A 26,243-nucleotide genomic window follows, 5' to 3' on the forward strand; every position below is an offset into this window, starting at 1 on the left:
ATTTGAATAAGTTACTTCTGTATTATGGACTCATCTGTGATTGGGATCTGGAGTTTGTCCACGCTCAAAAGGATTCAATACCTAGTCGGGAATATCAAATTGAAGAATGTCCTCGAATCTTTAGTTTAGGTCGACATTGTAGTAGTACGTAGTAGTCCTATAAAACAGTAATGATAGGTGAGTTGATTATTAGTCTGTATTATATAAGATAAGATAAGATAATTGTTCGATCGGATGAACTGGCTTTTATCCAATACCTTATTTTAATTTAGTAATTGTTTTCTGTGAACCAACTTTGATTGTCTCGCGGACATCTGGGGCTCCGCGTACCACAGTTTGAGAACCTCTGGACTAGGGGGATGGTGAAAGTGAGATAAGATAATTTTGCTGGTTCGACTTAATGGAAATTCAGTTTGACTACCGTTGTCCACCTCAGCGACTCGACCTTGAACAATAACGAAGCAACTGCTGAGACTAACGTCGCAGTGTTCACAAGTCACCCATCAGGTGGCGTCCAACTGTTGCATGTGGGGGTCTCGCTCTGTACGGAGACAAGCAGAACCTTACAGAACCCCGCCAGATACCTGGACCGTGACCTCCGTCGAAGGCGCCGCCTGGACCATGCTGTAAGGGAGTAGTCCCAGTACGGAGCCTTAGTGCACGGAGGCTTACAAATGGTGGCGTCCCGGAAGGTCAAGGACGACTGCTAGAACACATGGATATACGTAGGACGTGGTCACCACTTTATTTATAGGTGTGACTATTGGGTTTGTGTTTTATGTTTACAAAGCTTTTATCAACTCACTCTGTCTGTCTGGTAAAAGTTAGTTGACGTTATTTGTCCTAATAGGCTTAATAAAAGCTTTGTTTAAAAAAAATGTTTATCTTAATACTTTTTGTTGTGTTTGTAGTCTTCATCAGGATGGATGATCGTATGATATAACTTATATAACGTATCAAACATTCAGACATTTACTATAAATTATTGAGCAACTCTTTGTATAATACGATGGTATTTCCATATCCATATATTTAAAGACACCAAATTACATAGCTTGATATAGTAAAATATAAATCCATGTAATCTATATACATTAAATAGAATGATATGACATTTAAACATACAATAGAAACAGACGCTATCACCAGTCTTTTATAGAGTAACTTTTAGACTGACAACTGTCTTTGACACTAACCGTCTTATCACTGAGAGGGTAGCTTACAGAGTGACTGCTTACTTTTAAACTGAAATATCGACTACCTAGATCATTATTCCATTATAGACTCAGTTTGACTACTCTCAGTATAAGGTTATGTGAAGGTTGGGTTGATTCAACCTTAAACAATGAAGGTCATGAGTTAGGTCACTAAATAGGGATGCTGGGGATTACAATGTGTGGCACCACATTTGAGGTGGCGACAGCCGTAATTATCTTATCTTTTGAAGGAACGTCTGTAAATTTATAAGACAAGAGAAGTTACCAGACGTTTTCCTTGCAGCTTGATGCCAGAGGATGCAAACCCAGGACCTTAGAGACGACACACTATGAAGTGTTTCCGTGCTGCCTTGACCGTTCCATAACCCCAATTCAAGCAGTTTAGCTTGGGCTAAACCCTCAACACTTGGGTTATTATGACAGATAATGTGATCGAGAAATTAATCAATAGCGTCTTACTGAGCCATACAACCTATTGATCTGAATACGTGGCGTTGGGAAATACCTATGAGTGTGTGTGTGTGTGTGTGTGTGTGTGTGTGTGTACCTTAAGAGTGTCTTTGTTTATCTTTCTTTGTGTTAAATAAAGGAAAACAGGAATCTAAATCATTTTGAAAGAAAATTTGAACGACTGGATTCATTTCGATGCAGTCCATTAGGCTATGGATAACATGGTACTCAATTTCTTGATGCTAATTTAAACATAAGGTAAAAGCTGAAGTCTTTGTCTTTAAGTCAATCTTCCTGTTTTCAAAAAATTTACTACTGATCAGAGCATCTTTATAGAATGCTCAGCACGCTAAGGTCCAATCTCTTTTGTAGGGAAGCTTTCCTTGTTGCCCTTAAGATTTCATCAACCACAACATATGCCTGGACTCGAACTCAAAGTCCCAATGGTAGGTAGTAAAAATCACTCATCCACACATTCCACTAGGCATCAGATCTAGACCAAAATAATTTTACAAAGATTATATCAACTCACTCTGACTGTCTGGTAAAAAGTTTGTACAAACTACCATATTTAATGTTATTTCTCCGGAAACCAATATCGAATCAAGCTGAAAATAATACTTATTTTGTTTGGTATCTAGAACAAGGGAAAGATATTGTACCTTACTGAAATAGTGGTGTAAGTTGAATTAGTTTCATTTATAGATTCCCGCACTAAATTGAAACAAACAACATGTATCTAAACAATCTTCTCTTGTTAATAGTACTTTACTAGTAGAGTGGTTAGCACGTCGCCCCCAGGATGTGTGAGCCACAAGTTCGAATTCAGGTAATCCCTCTTTTTTTTTTTTTAAATGCTTCTATACAAAAAGTATTTCTTTATGTTTTTCATGTGCATCTAAAAAAAAACAAGCTTGCAAAAGTCAAAATGTTTGTAAATGATGTTAAAACACAAAACATAAATATACATGCAATAAATGATTAGTCGCATCGATTTATGGACATAGTGTGAACTATGGATGGCTGCCTGGTCGTGTCTCTAGATGTGAGGTCTTGAAAGTCTCGAATGCAAACCCTTCCCACCGCAAACCTTCGTCATCCTGTGTCAGATTTGTATTGGGATGTTATGATCCTTAATTCTGAAGGTCAGACCTCTACCTGGGACATGATATTAACATACAAAGTATGAAAGGTCAGACCTCTACTTGGGACATGATATTAACATACTAGGTATGAAAGGTCATACCTCTACTTGGGATGTGATATTAACATACAAAGCATAAAAGGTCAGACCTCTACTTGGGACATGATATTAACATACAAAGTATGAAAGGTCAGACCTCTACTTGGGACATGATATTAACATACAAAGTATGAAGGTCCGACCTCTACTTGGAACATGATATTAACACACAAAGTATGAAAGTTCAGATTCCACTTGGAACATGATATTCACATAGTATGAAGGTCCGACCTCTACTTGGGACATGATATTTACATACAAAGTATGAAAGGTCAGACCTCTACTTGGGACACGATATTAACATACAAAGTATGAAAGGTCAGACCTCCACTTGGGACATGATATTAACATACAAAGTATGAAAGCTCAGACCTCTACTTGGGACACGATATTAACATACAAAGTATGAAAGGTCAGACCTCTACTTGGGACATGATATTAACATACAAAGTATGAAAGGTCAGACCTCTACTTGGGACATGATATTAACATATAAAGTATGAAAGGTCAGACCTCTACTTGGGACATGATATTAACATACAAAGTATGAAAGGTCAGACCTCTACTTGGGACATGATATTAACATACAAAGTGTGAAAGGTCAGACCTCTACTTGGGACATGATATTAACATACAAAGTATGAAATGTCAGACCTCTACTTGGGACATGATATTAACATACAAAGTATGAAAGGTCAGACCTCTACTTGGGACACGATATTAACATACAAAGTATGAAAGATCAGACCTCTACTTGGGACACGATATTAACACACAAAGTATGAAAGGTCAGACCTCTACTTGGGACACGATATTAACATACAAAGTATGAAGGTCAGACCTCTACTTGGGACAAGATATTAACATACAAAGTGTGAAAGGTTAGACCTCTACTTGGGACATGATATTAACATACAAAGTATGAAAGGTCAGACCTCTACTTGGGACACGATATTAACATACAAAGTATGAAGGTCAGACCTCTACTTGGGACAAGATATTAACATACAAAGTGTGAAAGATTAGACCTTTACTTGGGACATGATATTAACATACAAAGTATGAAAGGTCAGACCTCTACTTGGGACACGATATTAACATACAAAGTATGAAGGTCAGACCTCTTCTTGGGACAAGATATTAACATACAAAGTGTGAAAGGTCAGACCTCTACTTGGGACACGATATTAACATACAAAGTATGAAAGGTCAGACCTCTACTTGGGACACGATATTAACATACAAAGTATGAAGGTCAGACCTCTTCTTGGGACAAGATATTAACATACAAAGTGTGAAAGGTCAGACCTCTACTTGGGACACGATATTAACATACAAAGTATGAAAGGTCAGACCTCCACTTGGGACATGATATTAACATACAAAGTATAAAAGATCAGACCTCTACTTGGGACATGATATTAACATACAAAGTATGAAAGGTCAGACCTCTACTTGGGACATGATATTAACATACAAAGTATGAAAGGTCAGACCTCTACTTGGGACATGATATTAACATACAAATTGTGAAAGGTCAAACCTCTACTTGGGACATGATATTAACATACAAAGTATGAAAGGTCAGACCTCTACTTGGGGCACGATATTAACATACAAATTGTGAAAGGTCAAACCTCTACTTGGGACATGATATTAACATACATCCCATTCCCTGCAAACCAGTTTGAACAAGTATTCTTAATTTTTAATAGTGGTATTATTTGCTCGGGTAACTTATTGGTGTTTTTATATGTTTACACTTACAGGACTGCTTGACAAAATATACATAAGCTTCGATTTGGGAAACAAGAAAATACTGGTACTTTTAACTTGTCTTTAACTACATAGCTATCTTGTGGAAAGAAAAAGCCGTTACGATTAGATTTATAAAGCAAAAGAAGTATGTCTTTTTACAAAACGTCTATCAAATAACTCTATCTGTCTGTCTGGTAAAAATTACTGTACACATTATTCTTCGAACTAACAATCTAGGATCAAACTGAATTTTGTGTATAACTATTTCTTGTATCTGACAACTGGTATTGATAACGCCAAAACCATGAAATTGCGCTAAAGAAAAACAAATGGAAAAAAAATATATTTCTAATCGCACAGATATATTATTGTTAGTCTAGATCTATTACAAATTTAAATACATGACTAATCCAAACTAATTGATACAACTACACTTCATATAAGCTTTTTATTAAAAGTATTTTTTATGTATTTCTTAATAAATTTTGAAATGGCTGTTTTCTAAGTCCTCAGATGTAAATGAATCAAGATATGACCCAAAGGGTGAGAATAGACTAAAATTGAATATTGAAAATCATACACACATATACCGTGCCAGCTTCAAAGAAAAAGTTTCCGTAAATCATGGATAATGTAAACATGGCAATCACGGAAAAGTTGGACAATGTATTTAAGATTTTAGATACAATCGACCACAATGTCGATAAAGTTCAAGAAATTTTCAGTACTATAGCCTCAATAACTAAATCTTCAGAATCTGAAGTCCCTGCGGGGAGATGTTCAAGCCTAGAGCCGTTTTGTGTAACACAGAAAATGGGGCACACGGTGATGGTTGCAGGCAACACCATCGCAGGCATGGAAAACGAAACAGCGAAGGAAGAGGACCCTGACGATTCAGCAGATGGTCAGCCATTACGTTTGTCAATCTCAGCCTTCTCTAAAGAGAATGTTAGCGGTTTTGAGGAGAGAAATACAACGGAAGAGTTGAAACAACCTGAAAAGGGCTTGAAATTGAGGCCTGGTTGTGTTCAAACAGCTGTGAATCAAGTGTTATTGTCACCTTTGAACCCGCAGACATTAGAGTCTTCTAGTGCGAAGGATGCCTACCGAGAACCCGTACTTTCTAATCAAAATAAAGGTAAGTTTAATTGATAGCATTGACAAGGGCCGGATATAAGGATGAGGAGGGACCGGGGTCTCTTAAAAGGAGACCGAGCTTGGCAAAATTGGAATCGTACATTACAAACTGTCGATCAGAATGTGTTGTATTTGTTTTGGAAACCCAATCACTCTCATGTTTCTCTTTCTACAGTCACGCTCTTCCAATGTATACTTACTAAATGTTTCTTTTAAGTATTCCAGTTTATATGTTTTAAACAAAGCTTATATCAACTCACTCTGTCTGACTGTTTAAAAAGTTGGAACACGTTATTTCTACCACACCCAATCTCGAATTAAGTTGAAACTTTTTTTCAATTGTTTCTTATACTTGGCGAAACTTAAAGACCTAAACTTTTCAAGCCGCATTTAATGATGAAATAATATTTTTCATATCTCTTCTAGTTTTCGAGATCTGAGTGTGACAGACGGACAGACGGACAGACGGACATTTTGCACAAACCTAATAGCGGCTTTTGTCCCTTACGGGGGCCGCTAATAACCAATGCGTCAATTAACATTGGTAATTAATTATTTTGTTGGGCATTGAACAAGGTAAAGAGATCGCACTTGACAGATTTTGTGGTTTAAGTTGAATTAGTTCCCGTGAGAAGGCTTGAGTCTTGAGTGAACACGTTTTGCTTATTAAAATGCATTTCTTTTCCAACTGGTCCGGACAAGTGATAGGATCATATAGCATGGAGAAACTAAAAGCATGCCAATGTGCTAAACAAAAAAGATTGGTAAAATATTTCTAATCGCCCAGATGTATGGAAATTTAATCACACACTGATCCAAAACTAATTGATACAATTTTACTTAACATAAGCTTTGTTGTTGTATTTTTTGTTTATGTAAATAGCGATCGGAGCCCATGATGACCTGCTAACTATTGTAAAAAGACCAAAGCTTAAAACCTATGGCCACATTACAAGATCTACTGGTCTCGTAAAGACCTTCCTTCAGGGAACAGTGCCAGGAAAAGAAGAAGAGGCAGACAGAAAAAGCGATGGGAGGACAACATTAAAGAATGGAAGGGCCTGCCATTGAGAGAGGTTCTAAACAAGGCAAAAAAAAAAAAAAGGGAGGAATGGAGAAAGACGGTCGAAAAGTCTTGCCTGGTGCCCCAACTGTCCAACAGACTAAGGGATAGGTAAAAGGTAAAATAGCTTTTGTTATTGCGTCAGCAGGTCTAACGAAATATATCTTTATGTCATAGATCATCGCCCCAAAGAAAGTGCATCGGAGGAGAATGAATACTGTGTAGCACCCAACGAAGATTTTTCTGATTCGTTTAAGACGAAACTTGAAGCTGTTTCTACAGAGGGTAAGGACTAACGGATTAATAATAATACCTCTATACCCATAACATTTATGCGAATTCTGAAACTAGAATAAAAATGTCTCACACTTTAAAGTACTTTTACGTTTAAAAATTAATGTATATTTTTTATATGTATACAACTTGGTAAAGTGTGTACTTTTAAAAATAAATGATCTTTAAATATAGTATAAAGTGTATTATACATATACTATGCATATTATCTACATTGAGGTAATACTTTAAATCGTAAATAAAAGGCAATTACAATATCTAAATACCGCAAATTGGCTTTTAAGGGCCTTTACATTCTTGCCAATGTTGAGATTATTGTTAAGTGTTAGTAACCATAAGGGACTATGCCAACGACTAAAACAGACAGATTTAAAAAAAAATGAATCTGCACATGTTTCAAAGATATATAGGTTTAGGGACTTTTTTTTAAAGGTAAATGGTAGTGATTGAAATGTTTTGTCTTTAACTTTAGATATAACCGGAGAGAGATTTGAAATATTGAGATTTTTTTGTCTGTCAGCCTCTGGAATGCATTATAATGTACCATTGATTGATATTCAGTTCTCCTGAACAACAATATATTACCCAATAATTTTGAAGACATTTTGCCATCTTTAGCAGTTACCATTAAGACTTTTAGTCGCCTCCGTTTGTCTTTCTCTTGAAGTGTGACTAAATTAAAAAAATACAACCTTACGACCCCATCAGAGTATAAAAGTAAATGCATTCAATAACATGTTTAAATACTTTACTGATATAAATTCAAATTATGATAAAATGTATTTACTATTTCAGACAGTTCTGATGGGAAAAAGATTCAAGACAATTTCCAAGGGTGTCTCCATAGTTTCTTGAAGGAACAAGGAGTTACAAAGGAAACAATTGAAACGCTAATTAAGAGTTCTATAGATGACATGACAAAGGCTAAAACTCTTCTAAACGAGACTTTCGCCAAAAATGAACGCCTAATGCCAACATTGGAATTAAAAACAAAAGATATAATAGATAAGCTGGCCTACTTGAAAGAAAGTTTAGCTGACTTAAATACAGAGCTGACACATGAATTGCCTCTAAATACAAACCATTTCAAAAAACAGAACGCCAAATTGGCACAGGCATTAAATAAATTGGATGACATTTCTAAAGAAATGTCAAGCACTAATAAATTTCTTTATAAGAATACTTGCACCTTTGCCTGCCAATTAACAGAGTTTAAAAATACGACAAAAGCATTGGACAAATTTTTGTGTAATATGAATGAAAATCTTAGCGAACGCGTGGGAGAATTGGAACAAATTCAGGAAAGGCTTATGGAGTATGTAGACCAATGTCATAGCAAGGAAGATAAAGTGGTGGAGGTCCTAAGCAGTTTTGAAGAAGAGATGACTTCGGGGCTCAATCGGAGCAGACATCTGGATACCAGGTTCGGAGAGGTACAGCTAACATTGAAACAATTTCAAGAAACGATTTTAAAGTCTGTAAAACAATGCCATAGACAATGTCACAGCAGAGAAGATAAAATGGCAGAGGCCTTAAACAGATTTGAAAACGTGATCACTTCCGAGGTGGATCAGGCTAGACATGTAGACACTAGGTTCCGAGAGGTAGAGCAAACGTTCAAACAGTGTCAAGAAATGATTACAGCAACTGTAGAAAAATGCCAGAGCAGAGTTGAGAAGGTGGAAGAGGCCTTACTCAGATCTGAAAAAGAGAGGAAATCTGAGCGTAGTAGGACTAGAAACATAGACAAAAGGTGTAACCTGGAGTGCATGTTGCAACAAGTTCTAGAAAGATCTTGTAGCAAAGAGGATAAAACGGCTGTTAATATAGTAGAAAAACAATAGCGATTAGCGCTAGATGAGATCTTCTTCTTCGTTCTCATTGTTATGTTGGAGCGTTCAGATGACTAGACCAATACCTGAGATGAACTGCGCAGTGGTTTCCAAATCAGGGAGCTCTCCATATAGTTTTCTTTCTATTGGGGTGTTTTGGGGGCCAGTGTCTTATACGGGCCTCTTGGTAAAGAGAGCAGTTTTGGAGGACGTGGTCGGCTTTCTCTGGTGACACTCCACATGGGCAGATTTCACTGGTTCCTATTTTAAGCTTCCGGTACATGTGTTGTCGCATTCTGTTGAGATGAGATAATACTAACTAATATGAATAACAATGGGGTGACGCTAGCAAATAAAGGCTTAACGATAAAAGAAAAAAAAAATATTTGCGGATTTTCATTATTAATAAAAGTTACCTTCTCTTTACTTCTTTATTATAAGATTAGGTTTTGATCCATTGCTCATTACTAATTACTCATGTCCTATAACGTACTTAGTCACATGCAAAGACCGCATCACAAACGAAGAGATTAAAGCAGCGGTTCTCCACCTTTTATGCTCGGCGACCCTTTTAAAATCCCCCACTCTGCCGCCCCCCCCCCCCCGCAAACACACACAGCAATAGAAGAATAGACAAAAAACAATCCATTTTTTCGATGGTCTTTGGCGACCCCTGGCAAATCGTCAATCGACCCCCAAGGGGGTCGCGACCACAGTGTGAGAACCCCTGGATTAAAGACATAATTAATACAGCGATCAGACCGCAAGATGACCTGCTAGCTACTGTTGAAAAACGCGAAAAAAAAACACACACTTTGGCCATATTACAAAGTCCTCAGGGCTCGCAAAGACCTTCCCTCACGGAACTGTACCAGGAAAAAAGAAGAAGAGGCAGACAAACAACATAAAAGAATGGACGGTCCTGCCATTGACGGAGATTCTGTCCCAGGCAAAAAAACAGAGGGAAATGGGGAGGGACGGACTGCAGATCTTGTGTGGTGCCATTTGCGGTCCAACAAACAAAGGGAAAGATAAATGTCATTTAAGCACGAGACCAACACCTCTTATAAGTTGCTTGTTAAAAGACAGAAAATGTGAGGTTTTTTCCACTTCAGAGAATGAGAGTAGAGGATTAAACATAGATAATGTTAACATTCTCAAAGCAGTCAAAAAAAAAGTGCCAATCAGGCATTCCATCTGTTAATGTTTTTTTTTTATTTCATTCAAAGTTAACATTACATTGTTATTGATAATTTTTCATTTTCTCCTTACTAACGTCGATAGATCAAGTAGATGTGTAGTGTATAATACAGTGTGTTGAAATGTGTGTACATAATGTATATATTTAATTTGTTTCTTCAAAGATGATCACATTACATACACGTACGCTTACTTATTATTTGCTACTTAGAGTGCTGTAGTACATTTCTAAGAGAGAGGCAGACACAGAAAGAGATAAAGAGAGAGAGAAACAGAGAAAGATAGAAAAAAAGAGAGAAGTTTGAGATATTGACAGAGAGGGTACAAGAAAACATGATGGCGAGAGTTTCAGAGGCAATATTATGAAAAGGTAAATGAAATCTCAAGACAGAGAATTAAAAAGACGCATTGAGAAAAATTATCTTGCGGTCACGTGATAACCATTGATAAAACAGAGGGAAAAAAAGTCACGTAATAACCATTGTTTATACAAATGAGGTCATAAATTGTATGGAAGAGATTGTAGCATCTGGCTCTTTGTTTCTTTTTTTTTTTTTTTTTACGATTGTTGAATGAGGACCATTCATTTTTTAAAGTAAAGTTGGTTAACAATTGCAACATCTCTTGAAAAGCTTGTTGATCATGAGTCACTACCACACGAACAAAAACAAAACAAAAGTCATACATATTTGAGAAAGCAAAACCATGTGTAGACAATCAGCGATTAAATTTATTTTAGTCAACTAATAAGGGTTTGAACTTAGGAAACAACGCCAACGACTGGTAGAGTTGCTGGAATTACAAGATTTCTCAAACTGACTGTAGAACTTGTTCTTATGAAATATCAAACACACCAAAAATCTCTGTGTGAAAGATCTTTGAACCAGCAGCATAATGAGATCACAGTTGTAAAATGTGTACATACAATTTTATTCCAAGGCTTTCCAAACTTAGATAAAAGATGCATGATCAAAATTGCTCTCTTATGGAGACAGGTGCGCAATGTGTGGCCCAGATTGTATAGTTATGCCAGAACCGATTTTTGACACCGAGTCCGCCCCTGCCTCGGATACCCTATTATCGTCCCTAAGGTTCAGAAATGCAGAAAAACTATTTTTAATATTTAATTTTAAAAAATAAAACGCAATTGCGTGATACCTATGCTCCTTAAATCGCTAGAAAATCAATAACTTTTGGTGCAGTTCAAGACCACAACCACACAGGTAAGACTATACAAACAATATATGTGTTTGTGTTTGTGAGTGTGTTATGACAGACAGGCTTTCTTTAGAAGGAAATCAATGTCCTCTTGTTATTGGTTGATTGTTCTTGCAACGTCGATCGAAGTGAAAAGATCAATGCTCACGATTGATTTCTCTAACTATCCAAAACGAAGTGTTTTATATTGCTTCATTTATCAACCTACAATAATTCAACATGTTTGGAATATTGTCTGTGTTATATTTCATATTCTTTAGAAGACGTATTAGTAAAGACAATATTACTAATCCCACTCAAGTGCCAGTAATATGTAAGGTTGGTGTACAAACAGAGGAGAAGTCTATTCTGGGTAACGACACACAAAATCGATCTTCGTTTACAACTCAGTCAGTGGGAAATGTGGTTCAAATGGTCAACTGTTCTGCAAAGGATTTGAACACGGCAGAAAGTACAAATCAAGGTGTTGAAATTAATGTCAACATTTCACAGGGGAATCAAGAGCCTGGAGCTACTGACAACATCAAAGCAACCTCAAAGAACCTTCAAAGTGTAGGCAGCGTCGTCCAAATAGTCGGAGATATAGAGAAACTATCCAGTTCTAATACGGATGTGCTTGGAAATAGATTACAATATACTGGGGATGAAAACTGGACTGGATTAAGAAATCCTGGTTACGATGAAGAAGAGACTGCGAATGGTGATGGTCAGACCGTGGCCAATATGTTGCAGATTGGATTTCCATTAAACGATGATAGAACTATCTCGAAAGGTAGCGAAAGTAGAGTGTCTGAAATAAAAGCAGATTCAGGAGAAGGCGCTAAACAAACTGTAGTAAATTCGATTCAGTCACGTGACGATATGGAAATGGAAAGTAAATGTTTACATTTTTATTTACAAAAGAAAAATAATTATATATTGACACGGTAATGTCACCAAGTAGAATGCCAGTAGGTCGACTTCCACAGGACATCCTGTATGGCGATCTAATTGAAGGCAGGAGAGCCGCTGGTCGCCCACTTTTACGTTATACGGATGTATGCAAACGCGACATGAAGCTCTTCAAAATCGACACTGGCAACTGGGAAGAGGTGGCACTGGACAGATCCACATGGAGAGAGAGCATAAAGGAAGGGTCACAGATTGCAGATGTCATACACAACAGAAGCAGAAAGAAGGGTGAAAATGCAATGGCGCCTGGTGATTTTATATGCCCAACCTGTGATCGCAGCTGTGTATCAAGGATTGGCCTCTTTAGTCACACAAGAAGTTGCAAAGGGAAAAGATCGTCTCACGAGACGTAAAATGCCACAGAAAAATGCCACAGAATGTCACCAAGTTATTTAAGATGGTCGTTGGGTGACGTTTGGTTTATATTATAATGATATATTGTAGAAGTTGTCAAGATCAATAACTATATATATAACTCTCTTCATGGCTCAAGAGTTACAATACAAATACTCCTTCTTCCCTAGTGCTATTAGACCATGGAATGGGTTGTCTGAGCTAGCCAGGAAAACCAGTGACCTGGCAGAAGTCATTGGTTAATATGCATGACTAAATGCATGACGCGTAGGACGTAATCATTTTCTTTTTGAAAGTAATGTCTGTAGTATATAAGATAAGATAAGAAGATTCAACTTTGGGACTATGATGGCTGAATGGTAAAACGCTTGCCATCCAAATCGAGAGGTTTCGGGTTACAATCTCGTTGGAGATTGGGATTTTGAGTTTATGGATTCTTAGGACGCACATGAGTCCACCTCACTCTAATGGATACCTGATATGAGTTAAGAAAAAATAAAGTTGGTCGTTATGCTAGCAATATGACACCCTCAATAACCGTCAGCCATAGAAACGGATGATATTTACATCATCCGCCCAATATATTGTATATGTTACGATCGTAATCCGAAGCGTGGCCAGAATGACCGAGGCTAGCGGCCAAAGCCCGATTTACTTGAAATTAAAAATGTTAATTCTAATTTTGCTGGCCACTTCGCGAAAATCCCTAACCTATACAGTGGCGTAGCTAGGGTGGGGGGAGGAGGGGGGAGAATTTGAAAATCCCCCCCCGGGCCCCCTCTTGAAGAGGTCCCCCAAATGAGTGCTTTTACAATAAATATTAAAATATTTAATACTACGCAAAATGCAGGAGCCCCCAAAAAGGTTTAGCCCACCGTGCCCCCAAATGATGTGAAATTCCTATCTACGCCCCTGGGCCTATACCTGTTTAGCAGAGTCAAGACTACCTGGTTAGCGGTGCAGTAAGAGAATCCTGGGTAATATCCATTGGCTTTGCTATGATATTTTCAGTTTACTCGTGCTTCTCTAAGAGAATGTCCAGCCTCTGTGACTTTTTTTTTTCAAGTTGCCAGTTGTTTCGTTGTGACTGTTATTCGAAGCAGAAGTTTGATATAAAAAAAATCTATGCGATGTTTGTGTTCATGCAAAGAATGATTCATTATTTTTATCATGTAACACTGGACATGCTGAACACATCGTGTATAATATATGGGAGGGAGGGGGGGGGGGTCGCAGGTATGATTCTGTCGTACCATACTTTGCAATATGTATTTATCGGATTTAAAAAAAAGTTAAAGTTCATGTCATGTGGCCAGCATAAAGACAAACCGCCTTTACTTTTCCTCAACTAATGTCAGGTACTTATTAGAGCTGGGTAGACTCAGAGGCGCCTTAGAGATACCGAAATTAAAAATCCAGTCTTCAGGATTCGAACTCGTGACTCTCCGGTTCGGGAACCAAGCACGTTACCACTAGACAACGCACATCCTTCAATTTGAAAGACTATTTACATTATTACATTGCGTGTTTCTTACGTATCTCACTTTACATTTCTTCACGTACGAGGCCATCACAATCATTATCGTCGTCTATCTCGTATCTATAATCCTCGGGGCATTTCCAATCCCAATCTTCAGCAGGATTCGAACACGGCACCCTCCGGTTCGCACGCCAAGAGCTTTACCACTAACCCACCGCGCCTCCGTTCATCGGATAGTCAAATCCTTATAACAACTTTAGAGTGTGGAGTGTCATTGTATCAGGTGTAAATTTAGCCTTTGATAACTAATTATAGAGACACGGCGGTACGAAGATAGATACTTTCATATTGTAGTGTTTGGTTATTAATATTATGTATAGCGATATGCAAATGAAATAATATTTATAATAATTATTAGTAAGTCTTATTCTTTTCATTAAATGTCCTATTAATTAAATGAAATTGACATTACAGTCATACCTTTTCAAGTTTTATCTAGGTATTTTTTTATTTAAAAAAGACAAAACATTGCTTCAGCTTATGAGAGCAGTAGCATGTACTCATTATAATAAGCAAAACATAAAAATCCTTTTTTTTTTAAAAAAAGACAAAGCTTATCTAAAGGGGAAGAACTCAGTCCTTAAGACTATCAAGCTAGTTCTCTTATTCTATATCAAACAAAATATCTAATTATCAATAATTAATTGACTAATTGAGTATTTTTGTTTATTGATTCATTTTTAAATGGTTCAATAAATAATTGTTTAAAGTATGAACTTGATCGGAGAATGCGTTAGGGAGAAACAGCATATTAAGGGAACTAAACCCAACAAATTTAGAGATATCTGTGAATACTGAAGTATTAGTTTTCCTTGTTGCTATTATGCAAAATAATGAATTACCAGTAATTTATTGTCGAATTTGTTACTTTTTGTATTGGTACATGTCTTGTTCGTAGTTTCAACTTGATCCGAGTATGGGTGGGAGAGAAATAACATGTACACACTTTTAACTAGACAGACAGACAGACAGAGTGAGTTGATATAAGCTTTATAAAAATATGTTCTTGTTTTTGCAGGTCTCAAAAATAGAATAAAAGTATTAGAAAACAATGTCCGGGAATTATGGGAACTTGCAAATCGTCCTCGACCAGTTACTGCGCAACAGAACCAACAAATTGACAACATTTCTGAGGAAAGCTTTATGGAAACTACGACCGAAAGAGACGGAAATGCGACAGACATAAAATCAATGTATGATCAAAAGAAAGAGACGGAACTAGAAACATTGATTCATGATGTTGTTAGCAGTTGTTCAGAGCTCAGGGCAGACTTGACGTCAAACGAAAGAGACATGAAATATGAACTTCGGAACATATTCTCAAGACTGGATGAGCTTGAATCCAAAATGGAGGACGCAGACCCAGAAAACGTTGGGACTTATCGTGTTACAGATGAGGATATCCAAGGCATGTTCCAGGAATTCGAAAACAGGTAAAATCTTTTAAGAGTTAAGAAATTAGTCCAATCAAATGTGTGCTCAAATAATTAGTAATTCTGATTAGGCTTTTTGTGTTGTTGTTGTTGTTTGTTTGTAAAAAAATATTACAACATATTTTTATGTGTAAGGGTTTTAAGTATACTTACTGATTACACTGTCACTCTCATCTCTCTGGATTTAGCCTCATCACAGACAAAACAATCTGCTATCTCAATTCATTATCATGAAATAATAATAATAATAATTATCTTTAATGTCCGTATGGAAATTTGTCTTACTATTTGTGAACTACACCAAACCAAACATTATAACTATAAACAAAATTTAATTGATACAAATAATACTTATGTCATACAAGAAAATGTCTTTTCCTATGTTCATCCATAAATCTATTCATTATTACATACAAGGTCGCAAACTTAATTTCCGCTCTGAATGTCTGTTTTCGTGGAACTCTGTACCTCTGACTCTCTGTCTCTCTTTTTCTTTCTGTCTTTCTGACTTTCTGTCTTTTTGTTCTCCTATCTTTCTGTCTCCCCGTTTCTTTGTCCCTCTGTCCTTCTGACTCTTTTTGTTTTTCTGGTCTCTTTCTTTCTGTCTCTCTCTCTCTCTCTTTGTCTCTCTGTCTTTCTGTCTGTCTCTCAGTCCCTCTCCACATCCACGTGATCATATCATCACTAGCTATTCACAGACGAACATCAAATGCAATCCTATTCATAAGCTCATGACAATGATTACCTATAATATGGAACTAAAGAAGAATAAGACAAGATCTTAATCTGAGCCAATTCAGTCACATATTTGTCAAGTAAAATGAATCTAATTACCATGTCTAAATTACTCTAAATCAATTGCTCTATATCCAGTGTATCTGGTTGTGCATCCTCAACGTGCAGATCAGTAAATATTCATTCTAATAACATGTCTAAATCATTGTGTTTTAATATATGTAAATAATTATCTTTCTTCTAGTCTGTATAAATAGTAGAAAGAACAAAAGAAAATAATCAAAGGTAATTTCTATTATTTCCAATTGTTGTTAAAATATGGTATCTCATTTCCTTCTAAAAAAAATAGGTTTTAAATTTAGTTTAATAACAAAATATAGATTTCGACTCATAAATTTTGCTACTGAAAATTTTGCTTAATTTAATTAAGCCAGTTTGTAATTGGTTGACCTTTTCCACCAGATTCTTCGAACTGACAATGAACGATACTGGATGAAGAACAATTACAGACTACACAGTTTACAACGAACCACCACTGCATGATACCATAGAGCCTTTGTGAAAGCAGCTTTTTAAGCTAGATTATACATGTACCCTGTACTCACCTTTATAATAAGAAAAGGGTTTTCCTTAAGATCATAAAATTGAAGTTTTGTTTTTGCTTTTTTTCCCCTAGGGCAGGGGTTCTCAACCTGTGGGTCGCGACCCCCTTGGGTGTCGATTGACGATTTGCCATGGGTCGCCAAAGACCATCGAAAAAATGGATAGTTATTGTCTATTCTTCTATTGCTGTGTGTGTGTCTGGGGGGGGGGGGGTCGCGGCAGAGTGGAGGATTGTAAAAAGCGGTCGCCATGCATAAAAGGTTGAGAACCGCTTCCCTAGGGCTTCTATAGCACTTTTTGCTTTTCTACGCTATGATGACTATCAAATACCGTAGACAATGTTCTTTGAGCTTTAGTTGACAGGATGTTATAACACAACACAAGAGTATTGCGACATTGTGTCTAGTAGTCCCAACCAGAAATAACATAACATGGTTCACTATAATTGTAAAAAGAGAAATTCTTATTGACTCAAAAAATAATTGGAAAAAAAAGCAAAAAATATATTTTTTTAAGTTAAACATAGCTTATATAAATGAAAGAACTGCACAATTACAGCCACATCTCACAATACTGCTAGGGTAAGTTTAATAGCTTACTTTCAAGTCTTCTGACACTGAAATTTAGAAATGTTAAATATACAAATTTAAACGAAACACAAAGAAATCTATCGGTCCTACTTGAGCAGACTTATCTTTTTTAAAGAAGGTGGACTCTACTATCTTCTACGTATTTCCCAGCGCCTCAACGGGGCATTCTCTGGGTAGATACATTCGTTTGACGACATAAACATGCTAGTAAAGAACCAAAAAATAAGTACCTTCAATGGAACCGAGTTCATTGCGCATGCGGGTATGGAAGAGAGCCTACACAGCCCTGTCATCGTGCCTAAAGTGATCTGTTCATGTACATAATAATACTAATTATTATAATAATATTAAATAATACAGCGATTGGACCCCACGATGACCTGCTAACCACTGTCGAAAAACGTAACCTCAAACTCTATGGCCATATCACAAGGTCCTCAGGGAGTTGCAAAGGTCTTCCTTCAGGGAACAGTACCAGCAAGAGGAAGAAGAGGCAGACAGAGAAAACGATGGGAAGACAACATCAAACAATGGACAGGCCTGTCAGTGAATGAAGTTCTATCCAATGCAAAGGACATACAGAAATGGAGAAAGACGGTTGACTGTTCTATTTTGGTGCCCCAACGGTGTAACAGACCAAGGGAAAGTTGAAGATGAATAATAATAGTAAAGATGATACTCTTGGTTTGCTAAATAACTTTTTGATGATTTCTCAGTCTAAAAAAGAGCACAAAAAATGCTAAGCAATTCGCAATTTCCCGTGTATTTGACTTTATTCACCTAAATAAATTGTTAAATATATATGGAGCGTATCGAAAGTAAGACACCGATATTTTTAAATACATAAAATAAAACATAACATAACATAAAATAATAATGATTTCCAATTGGGCATATGTTACTATTCTCATTTTTACAGCAAAGCAGCACAGATATTCGTACAAGTGCTCCTTCCTCCCTAGAAGCATTATAGAAATAACAACTTGGCAGAGCTTAAGTCACAGATTAACAAGCGTGTCTAGATTAACAAGCGTGTCTAGATTAACAAATTAACAAGCGTGTCTAGATTAACAAGCGTGTCTAGATTGACAAGCATGTCTAGATTGACAAGCATGTCTAGATTAACAAGCGTGTCTAGATTGACAAGCGTGTCTAGATTGACAAGCGTGTCTAGATTGACAAGCATGTCTAGATTATCAAGCGTGTCTAGATTAACAAGCGTGTCTAGATTGACAAGCGTGTCTAGATTGACAAGCATGTCTAGATTGACAAGCGTGTCTAGATTGACAAGCGTGTCTAGATTGACAAGCATGTCTAGATTAACAAGCATGTCTAGATTGACAAGCATGTCTAGATTAACAAGCATGTCTAGATTGACAAGCATGTCTAGATTGACAAGCGTGTCTAGATTGACACATGAGAACGCGTTGGACGTAATTATCTCTTCTATGAAAACAAAAACACCAAACAAAAACACCAAACAAAAACACCAAACAAAAACACCAAACAAAAACACCAAACAAAAACACCAAAAAAAAATGACTGTGGTTCATAGTATACGTAGTAGTATAGGGGAAGTGACAAAATATGTAGGTCACAGCTGGGGCTGCGCAGCCACGGGAAATACTGCATTCCTCACTGATCTTCGGACTCGAACACTAGCTTGGGTAGTAACTGGTTGAAAAAAGGAGAAGAAAATGATAATTTGAGTTGTGTGTCCCGCGTTATATTTTTTGTTTCACCCTAAAACCAAAAATCATTGGCGTACCTCTGGTAGTTTATGTTCAGTGAGGCCGTTTCTTCTAGAAAAAAAATACTACATATAGATTTGAGGCTTAAAACAATATTGATCTTTCTCAATCTCGTACAAAACAATATTCATCCGCGTTCTTGTTCTTCTTCCGTTGCCTTTTTCTTCCTTCTCATTCTTCCTGTAGGAGGGTTTAGTTCAAGAATCCTATATCCAAAATGAACCTAGTAGTGGTTTCCAGAAGAGGCAATATTCTTTATATACTTTCTTCTTCTACAGGAAGGTTTGGGGTTCCAGAGTTGTGTTCGGAGCCTCTTGATATAGTATGGAGCTTATAAGAACTTGGCCAGCATTCTCTTGTGATGCTCCACAAGGGCAGGTTTCGCTAGTCCCAATTTTAAGCTTCCGAAAAATATGTTTTCTCATTCTGTTGTGCCCGGTTCTGATGTGGTATAATTGTGAACTGCTTTGCGTTTTGTCTTCAAACCGGTCAACCCATTATACGTAAAATTCCTTTTGTATTTGTGGTGGCATGATAACAGCGTTGATTTTAAGTCAATATTCACTCGGGACAGGGTATGACCTAAATAGGGTTTTCACCAAATTCAAAAAGATTTTCTCGTGATATCCAAGTTTGTTTGTTTTTATGTGCGGTATGTTAGGCTTCTTGAGGCTGAGGCGTAGCCCGAAGTAAATTGTGAAGAATAAAAAGACACAATGGAATGTAACGTATGTTGGAATTTAAATGTTTAAAAAAATTCAATTGAGGTATAATAATAATAATTACTTATAAGGCTCCCCTTTAAGCCCTATCTAAAGGGCACATTACCTAAATGTTATCAGTTTCTATGGCCAACAAAATGACCAACCGTAATTAATTTTCCCAAACTAATGTCAATTACCAATGGACCTCATTCACCCAGGGGCGTAGCTAGGAAATTCCCAACATTTTGAGACCCGGGGGGCTCGACCTCTTAGGGGGGCCTTGTATTTTACATAATATTTAATATTAAATGTAAAAAAAAACCATTTGGGGGCCCCATCTAGTGGGGGCCCCGGGGATTTTCTAATTCTCCCCCTCCTTCCCCCACCCTAGCTACGCCACTGCATTCCCCAATCGTAAACAAACAATTTAGTTACGTGATAATATTGATAGAACAACGAAAAAAAACTGTCACGTGATAGCCACTGTGAATTAATATTAGATCGCAATTTGTATAAAAGAGATAAAGAGCCACGTGGCTAAATGTTGTTTGTTTAGGATTGGTGAATGAGGTCCATTAGAGTTGGGTGGACTCACACATACAGATACCGAAAAAAAATCAAACTTCGGACCCTCAGTTCGGGAACCGAGCGTTACACCACTCCAGTACCATAGATTCAAATATATTAGTTGTGATTTCTTCCACACGAAATCTCGGATCAAGATGAAATAATTTTTCACAATTATTTCTTTTACATGCTAACGAAAGAATTAATATATAAAAAAAATTATCAATAAGCTAATTAACTATTGGTAATCAATTATTTTATTTTATTCTGTTTGTGATCTTAAACAAGGGAAAGAACTTTTACTTGACTGATATGAAGTTATATGCTGAGTTAGCCCCCTTTTATTGTTTTGTAAAAAGAAAGTTTGTAAAATAAATAGAAAATGTCATAAGCCGTCGAATTCCAATTCAGGTCGCTCACTTCTTTTGTTTCTAAACATTTAAAAATGGATCATCCAGATCCCTTATTCATTTCCCCCTTCCCAACTGTTTTAGACAACTGATAGGATTAGAAAAGATGAAACTGTGCTAAACAAAATTAATCATCAGCAGTGTTTCTAATCGCACACATCAATCACATGATTAGTTAATAATAAGGCTTGTGTTCGAGTCCAAAGATCAATGAGGAGTGCAGTATTTCCCGTAGCCACGCATCCCCAACTGCGACCTACATATTTTGGCAAGCTTAACCATTGTCCGCCGGTGGTCGATTAAGATTTTATATTCGCCGTCTGCATCTGTCCTCGGCAGCGGATTTTCTTTTGGTCTCAAATGTGTATCTCGCTGCCTTTGTGAGTGACCACGTGATGCCTCGTTCTGAGGCCGCATGCTACCAGATGCTCTCTTCTATGTCAGCCAAGGCAAGTTGGCGCCTAAGCTGGTGGGGCCACTCTGTTTCGCTACCACCCTTTTAGCTCATTAATACAAAATACAATTAATATAATATAAGCTTTGTTTTTTTTTTAAAGTTTTTTTTTGATCTTGTATATTTTGCATTAAACTGCATTTCCGCACATTCCTAAACCAGAGAAAAATGTATATTTGCCTATCGAATGATAAAGAAGACTTTTTCGTATTTATAATTTTGTAAAAAAAAAATAGTTAAATAATGACTGGATTGCACCTTAGTCTGATGCTTTTGATTTGTTTCATCCTCTGGTCTTGTACAGGTAAATGTTAGCAGGTTTTTATTTTTATCATCTCTGTTTAGCAGTCTATGGTCCTAGGTCTGGAGCCTATAGACTTATAAGCTATAAAGAAAAAGACAGAAAGATAAAGGCACACTTTTTATTCTACATCAGTACATGCTAGGCTAATATATACAATAAGATAAGACAAAGTCTTATGAAAGAATCTTTCTTCTACAGTGCCAAACAAGAAAAAAAAATATTACAAACTATTTTATTTTAAACAAAGCTTTTATTATGCATAGTTGTATCAATTAGTTTGGATCAGTCATGACATGTAATTTAATTTGTAATAGATCTAGACAAACAGTTCTACACGTCTACAGCGTCTCGGTAGTGCAAGCAAACAACATTATTTATTGCCCTTGTTCTTTCTTCTCTAGGTGCATTTCTCCGTCTCTTTTGAGTTAAAATACAATTCTCATTTCTCCTTGACATCCCAGTGCCTGTCCTTAGGAAAACAAAATGTGCATAATGTCGTCTGCTGATGATTCCCCTACCTTTTATGGCTGCTAGGGAGTGTGTTTCGCGCTCTGGACCGTAGTCTTCACTGTCTCGGGTTCAAACTCCCGCATGCCACTGTCCTTAGCTTCCCGGCGAAAAGATGAGACTGGGACCACGTTTCTCAAACTAGACAGGGCCGTGACGTCCTACCAGGGTGTGGTGGGGGGAAGTGACGTCCTACTAAGGGGAAGCAATGTCCTGACAAAGAGAGGGTAGAAGAAGAAAGTAAATATGTTTTTAAAAGGTCCCAAATTAAAATAACAAAGTAACAATTGTTGTTTAACTTCCTTAATAATAGGAGCTTATAAATGTATTTCGTTCTCCTGAGGTGCGTGCGCTACAATATCAACTCAAACTTACTGAAGATATTTTAAAAAGTGATTCTTCTGGACATTTTTTTTTTGTCAGAAGGGTCGTCCTGTAGCAGATGTGAACGACCTCTGCGTTACGCCTAATACAATGGCTTAATGATGTCTCCTTCTTTATTAGTCTTGAGTTTGACATACGTATTGGCCCACCTCCCAAACCCCCATTTCACCCATTTGTTCTGATAGGAACTCTTCTTTCTTCTAAAACCCAGACGTTCCTTAAAAAAAAAAAAGGAGATGATTAAGTCCTACGCGTCATACATCTAGTCATGCATCTAGTCAAGCATTTTAATCAATGACTTTAATTCTGCCAAGTCACTGGTTTTCCCGGCTGGCTACAATTAAAACTATTAGAGCAAGCAATTAAAAAGAAATACTTTAAAAAAAAAAAAAAGAAGCTTACATTACGTGACATTAAATCAATTAGTTAGGATTAGTCATTAGATTTGTAATAGATCTAGACTAACAATAATAAATCTGTGCGCAAAGAAATATTTTTATTAATTGTTTTTGTTTAGCGAAATAGATTGCTTTTAGCTTTCTCAATGCGCTTTCACTTGTATAGACCATTTCGAAAACTGTGGAGGCGGGAGGGGGTGGTGGTGGAGAAAGAAGACGGTATCAAAATGAAAAGTAACGTGATCGCTTTTAAAGGTATTTTTAAAAAAAATTGTACGACTATATTTGAAATCGAAGGCTCAAGCCTTCTCAAGGAGGTTCAGTAACAACTATAACAGCAAAGTGTTTATGAACATAGATTTCATGTGTTTGTTTCAAACTTTCAAGCTGTGGCCTATTTCTCTCTACACTGTGTAAAGGGGACTAATTCAACTTAAACCAATCAATTAAGTACTATTTCTTTCCCTCGTTAGATGCCAAACAAAATAATTAATTAGTTAATTAGTAAGTTAGTAATTAATTTACCATTTTATTAATTTTTTAAAAATTGATTCTTGTTTTGTGAGGTACAAGAAAAATTGTGTAAAATTTCAACTTGATACGATAATGGGTGTGGAAGAAATAACGTGTACAAACTTTTTTACCAGACAGACAGACAGACAGAGTGAGTTGATATAAACATGTAATAATAAATAGTAGACGCCTTGGCAGAAAACTAGAAAACGCTCAAAGCGCTCCCCCAATCCCCCTACCCCCCAAAAAAAACTTAAAGGAAAACTCAGATGGTTTTTCAAATTTGAGTTATTGACATTTAAATTCTGCGTAAAAAGTTGTAATAGTAAACATTTTTCCATTTTTTTATTTAAATGCTTAGAAACATTTTTATTTAATAAATTAGACAGTAAATTATTGACATCTCAAAAAAAAAACGGGGTTCTTTGATATTTTGTTTTAGGTTAGGCATACGTCTCTTCCCTCAGCAATACTGAAAGGCAAACTAGATTTGACCAATCGTATCGCTTCATTCTTACAGTAGCTGTTAGGCTGTTAGGTTTAGTGATGGCCTAGTCAAGCGCTATGGTACAGTTTTATATAGATAGATAGATTTAAAAGCATTAGGACAACCAACTCGAGAAAAAAAAGTCACATTTTCATCTTAGCCCCTCCCGGTCGCAAGAAGTAAATAGATCGCAGGTCTGACTGATTTGAACAAACTGGTCAGTGTAAGGCTAGTCTAGACTACGTGTAGTCAGTCGGTCATGACAAGACAACCAAGCGATAGTGTTTGTTGTGTGTTGAGTGGTCAGGCGAGAAGATACACACTGCCGTGGTTAGTCAAGCTTGTAAATCTCCTTTAACACGCATTTTTTTCTTTGCTTACAAGATCTGTATCTAACTGCATACACGAAGATATATTTCTTTTACGAGAATGTAAACGTAACTGTATGGTCTCCCGTTATACAGTAAGTCAATAGATTAAACTAATAGGCATGTGTGAGGTCACATAGAAACCCGGTGAAAGTTTGACCGTTTGTGATGCGCAGGAAAATCACGTCATAAAAATATCAATTACTTAGTTATTATTGCAAATAAAAACAAAATAATAATATATTCATTATCTGTAAATCAAAACACATATTATATCAAAAATTGTCAAAACCATTGGAGTTTCCCTTTAATGGAACGGAGACGTCTGCATCTCCAATATTATCTCCAGAAATATTGTTTAGGAAACTTTTTCCAATAGGAAGAAGACCTCGCAGAACCCACAATGAGATTTGTCAACACTCTCCAGAAGAGCGTGAATGAATTTTTTTCGTTTGTAAAATGTTTTACATGTTTCGGATGTTCCTTCAGAGTTGAAGATAATCACTCCCTAGTCCAAACCTCCCGGAGGACGACGGGGGATGGGAGATGGCAGGGTTTGAACCCGGGACCATCGATAAATCTGAACAACAGTCCAGCGCGCAAACCGCACGACCAGGCAGCCATCAACCTATGTTAAAAGTTTGAGAAACACTACACCAGGACCTAATAATCTAAATTCCTGAACGAACTTCCAAAACCATGTGAAAAATGTTTTAAAATTTAATCAGCTGTGAAATATTTCTTTCATTAGAACTTTTATACATTTCTAATTGCCCTAAAAACACAAAATCATCAATTTAGGACAGGGCCAGATTTGGTTTTTCGAGTCCTGAGGCAACGAAGGAGCAGAAGCCTCTAATTTTTTTCCGGAATAAAAAAAGACAACTTATTTTGCGTGAGCCTTTTAAAACTTTATTGCTAACAAATAAAATTATTTTAAAAAAGAATCTTGCTATTTGTTTAATGCAAATACAATTTCTTGCAAACAAAATTACCGTAAACGAACGGAACATTGCAAGTGATTTTGACGAAAAGTAATTGTTGAATTAACCAAAATCTGGCTATGTCACTATTTTGGGGAAGCCTTCTCTTTCATGGAGTCCATGGGCAGTAGCATTGCCTTTCCTTTACCAGAAATCCGGCCCTGAATATGAACTGTCTTATAGTAAAAATTACCTTTTAATTAAAATGTCATGCATTTATTTTGAATGCGTTTTAAATATTTTAGAAATGATCGGATCGAAGGAATTTAAGTACTATCTATTGAACGCCACAGAACAAAGTGACAGCACCGCCTATATCTGTTCTTATAAATCTAAAGCAGTGGTAAGTTTTAAAATGCTTCTGTTTCGGTCATTTTTTTGTCGAAATAATAAAACATTTAAATACTGAGATGTATCAAAACACTTTTCTTACACTTGACGGATACTTGTCATTGGATAATCTCAGCATATTAAATTAACGGGATAAACGTTTTTTGTTGCTTTATTTTTATTATTTTTTTGAGACTAGGCAAGCATGTTTCATTTATTAAATTTGTTACTAGAGCTGTTAAGTATCAAATTACATTAGTTCACGATGCTTCCAAATGATTAAATTAGAAATAGAATCCGGCATATCCTTTATTAATTATATGGAAAAATATGAGACAAAAATCACTAACCTATAAAAAATGCAGTAATATTAGAACAAGCGTATGTAGGCTAAATCATAAAATTGAGTAGGTCAAAGGGATATTACGTATTAGAATTAGCACGCAGAATTATGGGATAGATATA

The 26,243-nt window shown here is 36.5% G+C and overlaps 3 protein-coding genes across 5 annotated transcripts in view; all 3 read left to right on the top strand.

The window, feature by feature from the left end:
* The first annotated feature begins 1,775 nt into the window (after positions 1-1,775).
* LOC129921598 (uncharacterized) lies at positions 1,776-10,362 on the top strand. 2 transcript variants are annotated; one of them, XM_056016760.1, is made up of 4 exons: positions 1,776-1,925; positions 5,175-5,806; positions 7,046-7,153; positions 7,958-10,362. In XM_056016760.1, exons 2-4 carry the CDS (start codon positions 5,293-5,295, stop codon positions 9,004-9,006), a joined length of 1,671 nt encoding a protein of 556 aa, XP_055872735.1. In that variant the 5' UTR covers positions 1,776-1,925; positions 5,175-5,292; the 3' UTR covers positions 9,007-10,362. The 2 variants fall into 2 exon arrangements, with proteins under 2 accessions (XP_055872735.1, XP_055872736.1); XM_056016761.1 differs by having other exon boundaries at positions 5,182-5,806.
* A 1,365-nt stretch (positions 10,363-11,727) lies between these two features.
* On the top strand, positions 11,728-17,061 carry LOC106064424 (uncharacterized). The gene is made up of 4 exons (XM_056016762.1): positions 11,728-12,286; positions 15,276-15,690; positions 16,670-16,710; positions 16,888-17,061. Exons 1-3 carry the CDS (start codon positions 11,824-11,826, stop codon positions 16,680-16,682), a joined length of 891 nt encoding a protein of 296 aa, XP_055872737.1. The 5' UTR covers positions 11,728-11,823; the 3' UTR covers positions 16,683-16,710; positions 16,888-17,061.
* A 4,644-nt stretch (positions 17,062-21,705) lies between these two features.
* The window catches only part of LOC106050221 (uncharacterized), a 40,469-nt gene continuing 35,931 nt past the window's right edge, over positions 21,706-26,243 (top strand). For both annotated transcript variants that reach the window (XM_056016755.1, XM_056016756.1), the window contains exons 1-2: positions 21,706-21,808; positions 25,694-25,791. In XM_056016755.1, coding sequence (XP_055872730.1) covers positions 21,748-21,808; positions 25,694-25,791 — 159 coding nt within the window. In that variant the 5' untranslated portion in view covers positions 21,706-21,747. The remainder of the gene's footprint in view (positions 21,809-25,693; positions 25,792-26,243) is intronic.

The sequence above is a fragment of the Biomphalaria glabrata genome, chromosome 18 (genome assembly GCF_947242115.1).
Source record: "Biomphalaria glabrata chromosome 18, xgBioGlab47.1, whole genome shotgun sequence".
In the NCBI taxonomy this organism is placed as follows: domain Eukaryota; kingdom Metazoa; phylum Mollusca; class Gastropoda; family Planorbidae; genus Biomphalaria; species Biomphalaria glabrata.